Here is a 12,279-nt window from a genome sequence, read left to right as displayed (position 1 = left end):
ACAACTAGAACTCAAGAAAGTTCTATACTTATGATTACAGTTTTGTTATAAAGATGATAGAGGAATAGGTTTGGGAAGAAGTGCAGTTTCCATGGCCTCTCTGTGAAGTCAGGGCATGTCACCTTCCAAGCACATTAGTGTTTTGGCCAGCAAGGATGCTCCTCAGAGCTTCATTGCCATGATATTTTACGGAATTTCATTACATAGGTATGATTTTAAATAACTAGATGTGTGATTGAGCTTAATCTCTAGCCCCCATCTCCTGCAGATCAGGTGTCTAAACATCCCAACTCTAATCACATGTTGCTATTTCTGGTGACCAGCTACCATTCTGAAACTATCTGGAGGTCCACTAGGAGCTCCCTTGTTAACATAATAAAGACACCCCCTCTCACTCAGGAAATTCCAAAGGCTTTTAAAGCTCTTTGCCAAGAACTGGGGATAATTACCAGATATATTTCTTTTTTATGCTACAGGACAACTTGCCTTACAAATAGTAGAAGGTAAATTAGATGTTTGCCAGATAGGAGCATAGATGTTTATAAGCAAATAGAAGAATATGTGCAGAAACATCAAGGGATGAACAAATTTGTGGAATAAGATGTTATTTAGTTAGCTAGAATGTCATGTTTAAAAAGGTAGTTGTTGAAGGTGAGTCCAGTAAGGTAGGTAGTCTGATCATGAAAGTCTGTGGAAACAGGTCACAAATCCTGTGCATATTTGGGCCTTACAATGTGTGTTCTAACTTCAGTGGAAAATTTCAAACATGTGCAAAGAGTAGACAATAATACAGTGAATATATAATGAAAATAATGATCTATGTACCTATCACAATTAACACCTGGTGGTCAACTTGTTTCATCTGTGTTCCCCTTCATCTCTCCTCTACCCAACATATTATTTTGTAGCAAATATTATTTCATTCATAGATATTTCTGTGTATATCTTTATGTGAGCTTTTAAAAATAACTATAATCCTATTTTTACAGCTAAAAGTTTTTAACAGTAATTTCCTAACATCATCAGATATCCAGTCATTATGCAAATTGCCAATTTTCAAAAAGAGCAGATCAGTTGCTAGCATTTTTTAATTGAGATATTTTATTTTAAAAATTTAGATTTTGTAATTGAAAAATTGGAAGTTTAGCAATACTAGGGATATATTTCTCCTTTATAAAAACAGGGCCTTGATCAAAGTCTTTGCCTAGCTGTCTCCTCACTGCTTTACCTTGTGAAGACTCTTGGAAAGGATTCCAACAGGTGCTTACCTTGATAAGATTTGCATTATGGAAAGATAACTAAAGATAACTAAATCGGAATGCATTTGTTGGGGGGGGGATGTATTTAGGAGAGTGTGCAGGGAAGACAAGGACTACAGTTAAAAAACAGAATTAATGATAATATGTGGAGAGGGCACATTGAGAATTAAACTTGAATATCAAGTTTAGGTAGTTGGTAGATAGGAAATTCAGGTGAGACAGGAAATTGAAAATGAGCAGGTGGGTGCTTAAGAGGGAATAAGTGATTTGTTTGAGTGTTTTGACGGTGTGGTGGAGGTAAATACACCCAGTTAATTGGAGCCCTAACTTTAAGGGTTTTATAAATACGATTTACTCTTATTTTTGTATACATAAAGTTTGAGAATTCTCCAACTAAATTAAAGGAGGGGAGGACAGGAAAGGAAAGCAAAGACTACTTTTATTTTGAGGACATTCAGAGAATTCTTTTTAAGACAACTCTCAATTCCTTCTGTGCAAATGAAGGATGGGTGGAGAATTCTAATGTGTTCATGCCAGGCCTGTATAGCCTTAATATATATTAATAATTGTCAGTTATAAGAAATATACTTATAAACAGCATTGCAGGGTCTGGCATCTAGTAAGTGCTTGGTAAGTGCTAGATTTGAACCAAAAGCCTTTTAAAGCAAAAGCAGTAGTATCTTAATTCAGATTAGAGTTTTTCACCTGATATTTCCCTTCAGTGTTTTCACAAATACGAAACTCAATAAATATTTGTACAATAAATGAATAATTCTGGTGATCTTAATTGCTTTATTTAAAAAGATTCTTTTTTTCTTAGTTTAAGATGGTATCAACATCCTACAGAAGAAGAATTAAGAATTCTTGCAGGGAAGCAGCATAAAGGGAAAAGCAGAAAAGATAGGTAAGTTACATTGTTGAGCTTATAAAGTTTTAAGTATTTGACACAATTTATGTAAATCTATCTTGTACATTGGTTAAAGGAACTTTTACTGATAACGCTATGAGTGTTTGATAAATTTGAGATTAAAACCCATGATCTAAATAAAATAGTTTTGAATTACCTTTTAAGAAAACCCAGTATTTAGTAATTTAATATATGAGCACAGAAGTGATTATTTTACTTAAGAATGGTTAATTTTACTCTTTGTATATAAATTATGAAAACAGTATAGCCTTCATATTAGAACTTGGTGGGGGTTGACTGGGGAGAAAACCAGAGCTCATCTTTTTACTCTGTAACTCATTTACCTGTTGATTTGGGTTATTTCCCAGGTTTTGCTGTTATTCCGTATTATGAGATTGGGCAAATTTATGTGCTGTTGACTTCTTTTTATTTTTTCAAATAGAAAGGGTAGACAGAGTAATTTTGTAGGTACCATTCACTTGCTGCAAATTATATTGGCATTTAAACCTTTATGAAGAGAACTGCCTGCTAATAAACCTCACTGAATAGACCACAGCAGTCTTCTCTGTTGAAATGGAAGGACCAAACAGTAATTTTGAAGGATCTTTCCAGCTTTAAAATTTTTATCTCTATTTGAATTGAATTCTCAAGTAAAGTACATGATAATTAGCCTCTCTATATGGGCCTTAGTGTCCTTAGCTGGGGAGGACTTCTTAGGACCCGAAACTATGATTCTGATATATTACAAAATGTCAGTGACAAAAAATAGTCACCAAATTTCTCATGTGTATCATAAAAATGATATTAACCTGGGCTAATACATTTGTAAGTGCTAAATTTTTTTTTTTAATTTTAAACATTTTTTAAACATGATTCTTTGGCATGAAATTGGAAACTTTAAAAAGACTTTTCTGATCTTGCTACCATTCTCTTTTACACTTATCATTGCCAATATACCTTGAAGATCATTGGAATATTAATGTAAGCTCTCCTTCTGTTTTTATTTAGAAAAGGCTTTACATGTACAAAAAGATGCCAAAATGGCACTGTCTTATTCCTGGTAGCAATAATTACTGTTTGGTTTATTGACATAAATTGATATTTTTACTGAGGTTTTTCCAGAATAAATGAAAATTGTTTCTTGGTATTGTGATTAATGCTTTTGAAACTTAGTTTATTACTTTCTATATATATGTGATTGTCTTTTAAAAATTAAATTTAGGAATGATACACGTGCACCTAAAGAACTCTTTTATTTCCCTCATTCGTGATTCAGTAAAAGCAACTCCAGATGAGCCTTTCACCTTACTGAATTTCTTACACACATAAATCTTAATATATTTCTTCAACTCTGACTTGTTTATAGCTACAGGTCTCTTTATACGTATGTGTGGACATAGATAATTTCAAAGAGAAATGCGTTTTTGTTTCATTGGCTTTTGTTCTTGCACCTAAGAAATAGTTAAATTGTTTCGAAGTGAAATACTAGAAAAGATGCCAGTTCCTTGCCTTTGCTTTCTTAAGTGAATTTCATGTCACAGAGGAGCCACTTTATCCTCTTTAAGGTATTCTGAGGTTTTCTTCCATATGTTTAAATATTGCGTCATAATGGTGTTTCTTTAATTTTTTATTTGCTTTTACTCTTGTACCTAAAGGAGAAGACATTAGTTGTCTTTAAATCTGCACAGGAGAATAGGAGAAATAGGGTGAAGTGCTAAGCTAATAATTAAGATTTTGTCACTAATTTAGGTAACTATTTTCCTTGGTAATCTGCATACTCACATAATAATTTACATCCACATTTTGTAGTCTTCCCTTTAAAAACTACCTTTGACTGTTCTACCTCCTTTTTGATGAAATATTAAAAATTCTGCTTCTTTTATACTGTGAAATTTACACCCCATTTTTGATTAGTTGATACAAGCGCTTGGATAACAGTATAGGTAACTTGCTTTTTGTGTCACTTGTCTGATTTTTATAGGAAATATAATGGTCACATTGAAAGTAAGCCACTGACCATTCCAAAGGATATTGATCTCCATCTAGAAACAAAGTCAGTTACAGAAGTGGATACTTTAGGTAAGGGAAATCTTGGTAAAGTGTTCTGTAAATCTCAGTTTCCTACTATGCTAGTGAAAGTACTTTCATTTTATCTATTTTTTGTTTGGTTTTTAATCATTAAGCCCATTTTACGGAATATGAAATCTTTTTTAGAACTTAGAAGCTCAAAATGACTTCATTTGAATTGAATTTCTTTTTCAATTCACTTAACCTGTACTAAGAATTATTTTTCCCATTTTTCAGAAAGGCTGACTTACATGTTTGTTATGCACTTTCTGTTTTATGTCGAGATCGCAGTGACTTTTCAGTATTTTGAATTCTAGACTTATTACCATAAGTGCCATTCTGCTCCTTTTATGGTGTGGCTTGCACAAATGCTTTTGGGTATTTGTTTTTAATTACCTGAACTTTTATGCTCATGCTTAGTAGACAGGAAAGTGACTTTAGAGCAATGATCTGGATTAGGAATCAGAAAACTTGATTCAAGATTTACTTTTGCCCATAGGATATTTCTGATAAGTTATGTGTTTTTTTTCTCCCCCCTGTATATCAATGTTTGTAATTGTATAATAACTATAATGATTTTATATTTAAAATAAAATTTATATGAAATTATTTGGATCCTGTAAGGGAATGGCATCTAAGATGATACTATACTATCAAACCTGACTGTCCCTCAGAATCCCTTGAGCAGCTCTTTAAAAAGAAAGATTTTTCACATCTACCCCTGGAGATCCAGTAAATCTAGAGTGGGTTCTGGGAACTTATATTTTTTAAAATGCTCTTAGTGGTTCTGACTTTGGACCAGGTTTGAGAACTAATGATTTACCTGATAAGTGAGGAATAAAAATAACATGTTAAAAAAATAATTTTGGTAATGTATAAATATCATATGTAATTTGGCCCTTCTTGTGTTAAATCACAACCACCCTGAAAAACCTTAGTAGCTTCATGTAACATCTCATATAGAATTATTTAGTGATACAAAATGGCTTCAGGATATTTGAAAGTTGATTCTATATTTAACAAAGATTTTTACGTGTGTATTCTATACGCGCGCACACACACACACACACACACATATATATTTTTTAATATGTTCTATATAATATAAAAAGGGTGTCCTAGAATCCAAAAAGGTCAGTGAGGAACAGTATAATATTATTAAGACTGTTATGACTGGTTTTGTCATCCTCTTTTTTCTTTTTAACTATTTTTCATGCAAAATCTAAAACATTTAAAAGCACTTTGACTTTTTGACTAGTTGTCACATTGGTTTTATTAATCTTTTATGTGTGCTTGCATGTATAAAATGTTCATAGACATGTAAATATAAGAATATATACACATTCTCCCTGATTTCTAGTACAGATTTTTTCATTCTTACTAGTAACTCATGTTAAATGAATAATTATCAGCTTATTAACTTTAATAATAGCTTAAATTTGAGTATTTATCAGGCATTGTTTTAAGTGCTTTACTTTAATTAGCCTTCTTCCAGTTCTGTGAGGTATGTAACTTTTATTGACCTTTTTTTATTCCCCCTTGAACTCATCGAATTCATATAGTTCAATAACTTGGTACGGGTTGTATGCCAAATGTGGTAGAGCCAGTTAGTGAGAACTAGGCTATTTTAGTGAACTTAAAAAGATTAAAATTAAGGCCTTATCACATAGCTTCTTCAATATTTTGTTTCATTTATACAGTTTTGAAACTAATTGCAAATGGTAGTAGTTTAATAACTGGCCACATAATTTCCAGAGCAAACTAAAATGGGGAGATGTTTTATTTATGTTTCTGTAATCATTTGTGAATGCATGCTGTGTATGTGTGTTTAGGTAAAAGTAGAGGGTTTTCTCCTTGAATTTAATAAGGTACACTCATGAGCTTAAGGCAAACTACTAGGTTTGATGAGTTTTCTTTAGTTTCCAATAGCCTAATAAAAGGCACATAGGTAATTATATTATTGAATACAAAAAGAATATAATACTTGGGTAAAATACGTAGCCAAGATTATGTATAATTTGTACTTTTGTTGAATGTATATATATTACTGGTATCCCAATAAGTATCTTGAAAGTCTGTCTTAATTTGTATTAGCTATCTATTATAAGAACCTCTAAAAGTGCATAAAAATAGAAAACTACTTGAAATGTCACTTGCCTGTTTGCTGTGAGTGAATTTCCTGGAGGAAGCCTCTGAATGTGGGCAGCACAAATTGGAACACTTGCTTCAGTTCTTAATAAAAATTGAAAGCTTTTAGAGAAATGGTGTCTGTCTACCCAACTAGATATTTGTCTGTCTGTTCTTCCCATTTCCCTGTCTTCCTTCTGAGAAGTCATTGATTCCAGATTTTAGATTTTAGGGTGATTTTAGAGGAGAAGTGAGGTGGCTAGAGGGTAAGAGTCCTTCAGCTACTTCAGGATAAATCTTTCAGACTGCTATTCATAAGCTAATATATTTATCAGGAAAAAAAGAAAAAAAAAACCTAACACAGTTAAAATAACTAGATGCAAATTAAAAATTTACCCAGTCATAAAAGGATTTGCAATTTTTGTTATAAAGATATGAGTTGTTTTAATATTTTAAATGTCTTATTTTGAGTGGTATTTTATTTTCAAAATACTTTTTCTATAAATGCATGATTTTAAGTTATTCTCAGATACTACATTTTGCAACTAAAATTTTTCCACAGCAATGTAGATCATTTTATTATGGAAACATAGGAATTGATGTTTATGTATGTGACTTACTCCCACATTTTCAGGAGGTCTTCTGCCAAATGATGCTGATGCTTTGGACTGCACTCAGGCAGAAGTAAACCAGAATATCTGAGATGAAAAGAGAGATAGAATCTGATTTACTATCGGAGAATGCTAATTTTAATGTAAACCCTCTGTTGGAAGGGCTATCGTTTTTATAGAAGTCATTTCATCAACTTTTCTTGCAGGAACACAGCAAGAATAAAAAGTATATGTATTGGTTATTTCAACCTGCATTAACTCAAAAAATTATTAATCTTCCTTTAATGCATGCAGTTAATAACTATAGCAAAGCTTAACTCTCTTACTTCACAGAAATGAAAAATGTAAATAAACTTAGCTTTGTACACCAATTTATACCTTCATGTTAAAGTATCATACTTTAGGATCTTAAAAAAAAGTCTCGAGGGGCACCTGAATTCAGCTGAGGTCATGATCCTAGGGTCCAACCCCTGTCTGATGCCTGCTCAGTGGGGAGTCTGCTTTTCCCTCTCTCCTTGCCCCTCCCCCTTGCTCATTCTCTTTCTCCTTCTCTGTCTGTCTCTCTCTCACAAATAAATAAATAAGTAAGTAAAATCTTTTTAAAAATTAAAAAATATATTTAAAAGAGGGGTGCCTGGGTGGCTCAGTTGGTTAAGCATCCAACTCTTGGTTTCTTATGATCTCAGGGTCACAAGATTGAGCCTCCCACCAGGCTCTGTGGTCAGTGCAGAATCTACTGGAGATTATCTCTCTCTCTCCCTCTGTTCCTCCCTCTGCTCCTGCTTTCTCTCTGTCTGGAATAGTAAATAAAATCTTTAAAAAAATTTTTTAAACCCTGATTTTTTAATTTCTGTAAAAAACAGCTAATCAGCTAAGAAAATACCAGCTCATTTTGTAATCATATATTTTTAAAAACAGTTTAAATAGTTTTTGGTAATCATTCCAGGTCTTAAGAAATTAATTTGTGAGGTATTAAAATTTAGTTTTGAGTGTCAACATTCTCTGTCTGTTTCCTGCATTTTTAGATTCTCATATTTGCAAACCTTACATTGCATATCAACAAATGAAAAAGTTTAGCATGGCTAAAGTTAATTATAGTTAAATCCTCCTAAGCTATTTATTTATGAAAGTTTAAGTAAACTTTTTTTTTTTTGACCTTTATTTTTCAGCATTGCATTATTTTCCAGAATACCAGTGGCTGGTGGATTTCACAGTGGCTGCTACAGTTGTGTATTTAGTAACTGAAGTCTACTACAATTTTATGAAGCCCACACAGGAAATGAATATCAGCTTAGTCTGGTGCCTGCTTGTTTTATCTTTCGCAATGTATCCTTCAGAACATCATTAATAATAATACATAAGTTTGTGCTCCTTTTGTAGCTAATACAAATAGATCTCATCTCTGATTTGAAAAAAAAAATTGGGGTAGAAAATTTTTCTTTGTTGAAATCCTCTTTATTTAATAGAAAAAACTTGACAAGTAGAGGTAAATAGTTTAAAAAGTGAAATACAAGAAGAGATGCCAGTTCCTTGCCTTCGCTTTCTTATGTGAGTTTCGTGTCACAGAGGAGCCACTTTCTTCTGTTTTAGGTATTCTAGATTTTCTTCCATATGTTTAAATATGGTGATATTTAAATGATGTTGCTTATGGTGATAACGGTGTTTCTTGAATCTTAGATTATTGCACTTTTCTCCCCCTTCCTTTTCCTTTCTTCAGTTCCTCCAGAATAGTAAGGAAACAACTGCTTTACCAAATCAGTAGTCAGTTTTAGTGATACGTGTGAAAATATTATTTATAGTAAGCATTACAGTGTTTTACCACCTTCCTTGAACAATTTTTTATTCTTGTATGTAGACGCTAAATTTCTTTACAGAATTCTAAACCTCAGTAGTTCAAACACATCATTTCTTTTTTGTTTTCCCTTGGAAATATCCTCCTGGAGCTCTCAATTCTGTAAACTTAACTGCATAGCTGTTAACCTGGGATTTTCTTTACTGTCTTCCTAAGAATTCCTTGTGCCTCTTTTTGGATCACATCATCTGCTTGTCTTTGGTTGACTGACGTTTGGCAGAGTACTTTCCCCTATAGTGCCCTGGAAAGGGGTGTTACGGTTTTTAATTTTGAAATCTGCATGCCTGAAGTTATTTTTTCCTCATACTCAGTTGATAGTTTGGCTCAGTACAAATTCTAAGAAAGAGTTTTTCCTGAAAGTTTTGAAGGTTCTCGAGAAAACTCGATGCCTTCCTGCCCTTGGCATATGCCTCCCTTTCCCCTACGTGCACCCTCTAAATGCTTTTTCTCTTTTGGTATTCTGAAGTTTTCATCATTAATTGGGTTAAATTCTAGGTTTAGCTTTTAAATCTGGGGACTCATCCTTTTTTTACTTGGCAGATTTTTTCCTTACTTTTATTAAAATTAAACATTACCTCCTTCATTTCTGCCTCTCCAGAGATAGCTCCTTTTTGTTTGATATTTACATGAGTATTTCCACGTGGGTACAAAGCTCCTACTTGATTTTAGTTTTCGGCTTTAACTGATACTGTTTCTGTGTAAATGAGGACTTGGCACATACGTGTGGCTTGTCATCTATCACTAATCATTTCCCATTCACCTCGCCTTCTAAATAAAGTAATGTCATTTTTTAGAGGAATTTTCCTGCTTTTTTTCTTCTCACTCATTTTATTTATGTACTTAAAAACAGTTTTTTTTTTATACTGTCATTTTGGTATGGAGGGAGAGACCAGAAGTCAATGGATGTGCTCAATCTGCACTTTTTTCTGGAAGTTTTATACTGACTCTGTGATAAAATTCTATTTCCTGTCATCTTTTTCAGGGACTCTTTGTAATAACTTATTCTTCCTTTGAATGGTTCTTTAATATTATCTCCCTTTTTCCATTTATTTTATTTTCTTGATTTTTCTCTTAATTTTCTCTTAACCCTTTTGCTGAATTTTTTTATATCAACTTTTTAAAAAAATTTTGAAGACTTTGATGTTCTATTTCCGTATCATTCTTGTGTCAGGGATGTGTAACATCTTTTTAGTTCTAAGGATATTAGTATCTTTTAAGTTTTAATTTATGCCTAGTGTTGTTTGTTTTCCCTCCCCCCTGCCTTTTTAATTGTTGTCATGTTAGAGATTGGTCTTAAAATGTTGAATGACCTTTGATTATCTTTATATTCAAGAAGAAGGCAGTTAAAAATCAGAAGTTTTGTACAAGTGGCTGGAACTTGTTAGTTGGTGGCCTTTTTTGCAGATGACTGAGTGGGGACTTTATATTACCCTGGGAGACCTCTTAATATCAGTGTCTGCAGGTTGTTGGGTTGTCATTTTCTCTAACAAGAATTGTCCATTCTCTCATCTTTGGGGTATAAATCTGACAGCCAGAGTTATAGGCACTGACTGGGGAAGAAGGCTCAGATATTTAATGTAGAGGCTTTAATTTAAATGCATATCTGTGACCCCCCAGTGCCTCTTGTTTTCATGTGTTCATTGTCACCCTAAGTTTTGCCTGGTGCTTCCAAGCCAGATCTTCGCTGATGTAATATCTTCAGATAGTATTTCTTCTGAGTTCTGCCAGTATTGGGGAAGGGCCATCACCTAATATGTATAATTAGGCAAGAAAAGCTCTGGCAAGTCTGATTACTGCTAATATAGTCATTCAACCTATCATCCTGTTTTCATTCGTCCTGCAACTTTTCCTTCAAAGGTCCCTGCTGTCTCCATTTTCTGAATTTTCCAGAGCTTGTGAATGAGTTGGCTTTCTTTGTACTTTGTACCCTTTGTTGACCCCAGCGTAACAGAGAAAGTGGAAGCCTAAATCAGTTACTGCTTGTTCATCTGTTTAGACTGTCTTCCAAACTTTTGTTGACATTGCTTTTCTAGCAACTGTCATCTTTTCCTCTTCTTTGTTTCTGATGGCTTTTAGTTTCTTTGCTATATGGTTTAGTCACATTTCGGGAGTAAGCAGAATAAATGCATATCCTACATCTTTTACATTCAACTAGAGACTGCTGAACTGTCTTTTAAAAATAGAAATGGATACTATTTTGAATATATGATAGGATTTGACATTCAACGTCACTATGCTCCTTGTTGACTCTTTGGATTGATTTAGGTGTAATGTAGGCCAGAAGAGCCAGAACAAAGTCTTTAAGAGTTGACATCTTCACCAGGTGTATATTCTGCTGGATAGAAATACTGATCATATGTGTCAGTTGAGAAACATCCCCAGGTATCTTGTACTATACTAATCTCAAGAGGAGATAAAGTTGATAAGCAATTAGAATATTACTTTTTAATTCTGTAGTGTTAATGTTAAATATGTAAAAATACTATGCAGTCAGAATAAAGACCCAGCCGTAGACGTCAAGTTACATAAACACACTAAAAATATCTTAACTTGATAATTAGCACTAGCTGACTACTTTTTTTTTTCACACTTTGAAATATTTCTCTGAAATACTGCTTATTTTGGAATATTCTTCATTTTCATCATGGTTGATGGCAGGATATTAAAATGGTATTTGTGGCATTTATGTAGAAATGCATACTTGATATCCAGTTTTATTTAATGTTCTAAAACCCTTAATACCTATTTACCAGAGAAATTAGAAAAATGTACCTCTTAAGAGCTACTCAGATTATTGTTTATGTGAATAAATTTCATCTTTCATTTCATTCAGTAATGCCTAATAATGCGAGAGCAAAGGTCCCACACAGTGTTCTGCACTGAACTGGCTCTGCTTAGTTTTAAGTAGTGCACTTGTGAAATGCTCCAGACAATAGCTTCTCTGCGGGAATCTGGTAGCTGGCTGTCTCGCCATCCTAGAGAAGACAGAAAGTGCTGAAGGGCTTTAGAATCCAAACTATTTTCTGCCAACTTTAACCCTGCACAAAGGGGATAGGGAAGAAGAAGGAAAGGAGAATTGTGTGTATGTTTAGGTATATGATTTTCCTTCGATCTTGTAGCATGTGAGAAAATGACCTACTGCCTTCAGTGGTATGCGGGAATCCAGAATTCAATGCGAGCTATCCAGATTTAACATCAGGGAGGAGTCTGTTTATAGCCCATCTTTTATTTTAGTTATAACATATCTGGTTTGCCTTTCACACCGTATGAACAGTGTGTAACTGCAGTGACCCCTGTCTGGCTTCTCTTTATTTTCTTATTGTATGTGCCTACTTATTAGTCAAACACATGTCTCCATTGATTACATAGGACAATAGTTCCACTTAATTCCAGAGTCACACATAAATCAGTTGATTCAGAAATTCTCTGCAGTTGTTACTGATAAAATGTCCTTTA

At 33.4% G+C, this 12,279-nt stretch overlaps 1 protein-coding gene across 9 annotated transcripts in view; it reads left to right on the top strand.

Annotated features, from left to right (window-relative positions):
• Positions 1–12,279, top strand: part of TMEM161B (transmembrane protein 161B) — a 69,277-nt gene that overhangs the window by 33,314 nt on the left and 23,684 nt on the right. For 4 of the 9 annotated variants that reach the window (XM_047729847.1, XM_047729856.1, XM_047729850.1 and 1 more), the window contains 3 exons: positions 2,080–2,163; positions 4,148–4,245; positions 8,141–8,297. In XM_047729847.1, the coding sequence (XP_047585803.1) occupies positions 2,080–2,163; positions 4,148–4,245; positions 8,141–8,297 (339 nt within the window). Of the gene's footprint in view, positions 1–2,079; positions 2,164–4,147; positions 4,246–8,140; positions 8,298–12,279 lie in introns of those variants that run through there. The other 5 variants (XM_047729852.1, XM_047729851.1, XM_047729853.1 and 2 more) reach the window with 3 other exon arrangements.

This window comes from Lutra lutra, chromosome 5 (assembly GCF_902655055.1).
Source record: "Lutra lutra chromosome 5, mLutLut1.2, whole genome shotgun sequence".
Taxonomy (NCBI): domain Eukaryota; kingdom Metazoa; phylum Chordata; class Mammalia; order Carnivora; family Mustelidae; genus Lutra; species Lutra lutra.
This window is presented reverse-complemented; position numbering and strand designations above follow the sequence as displayed.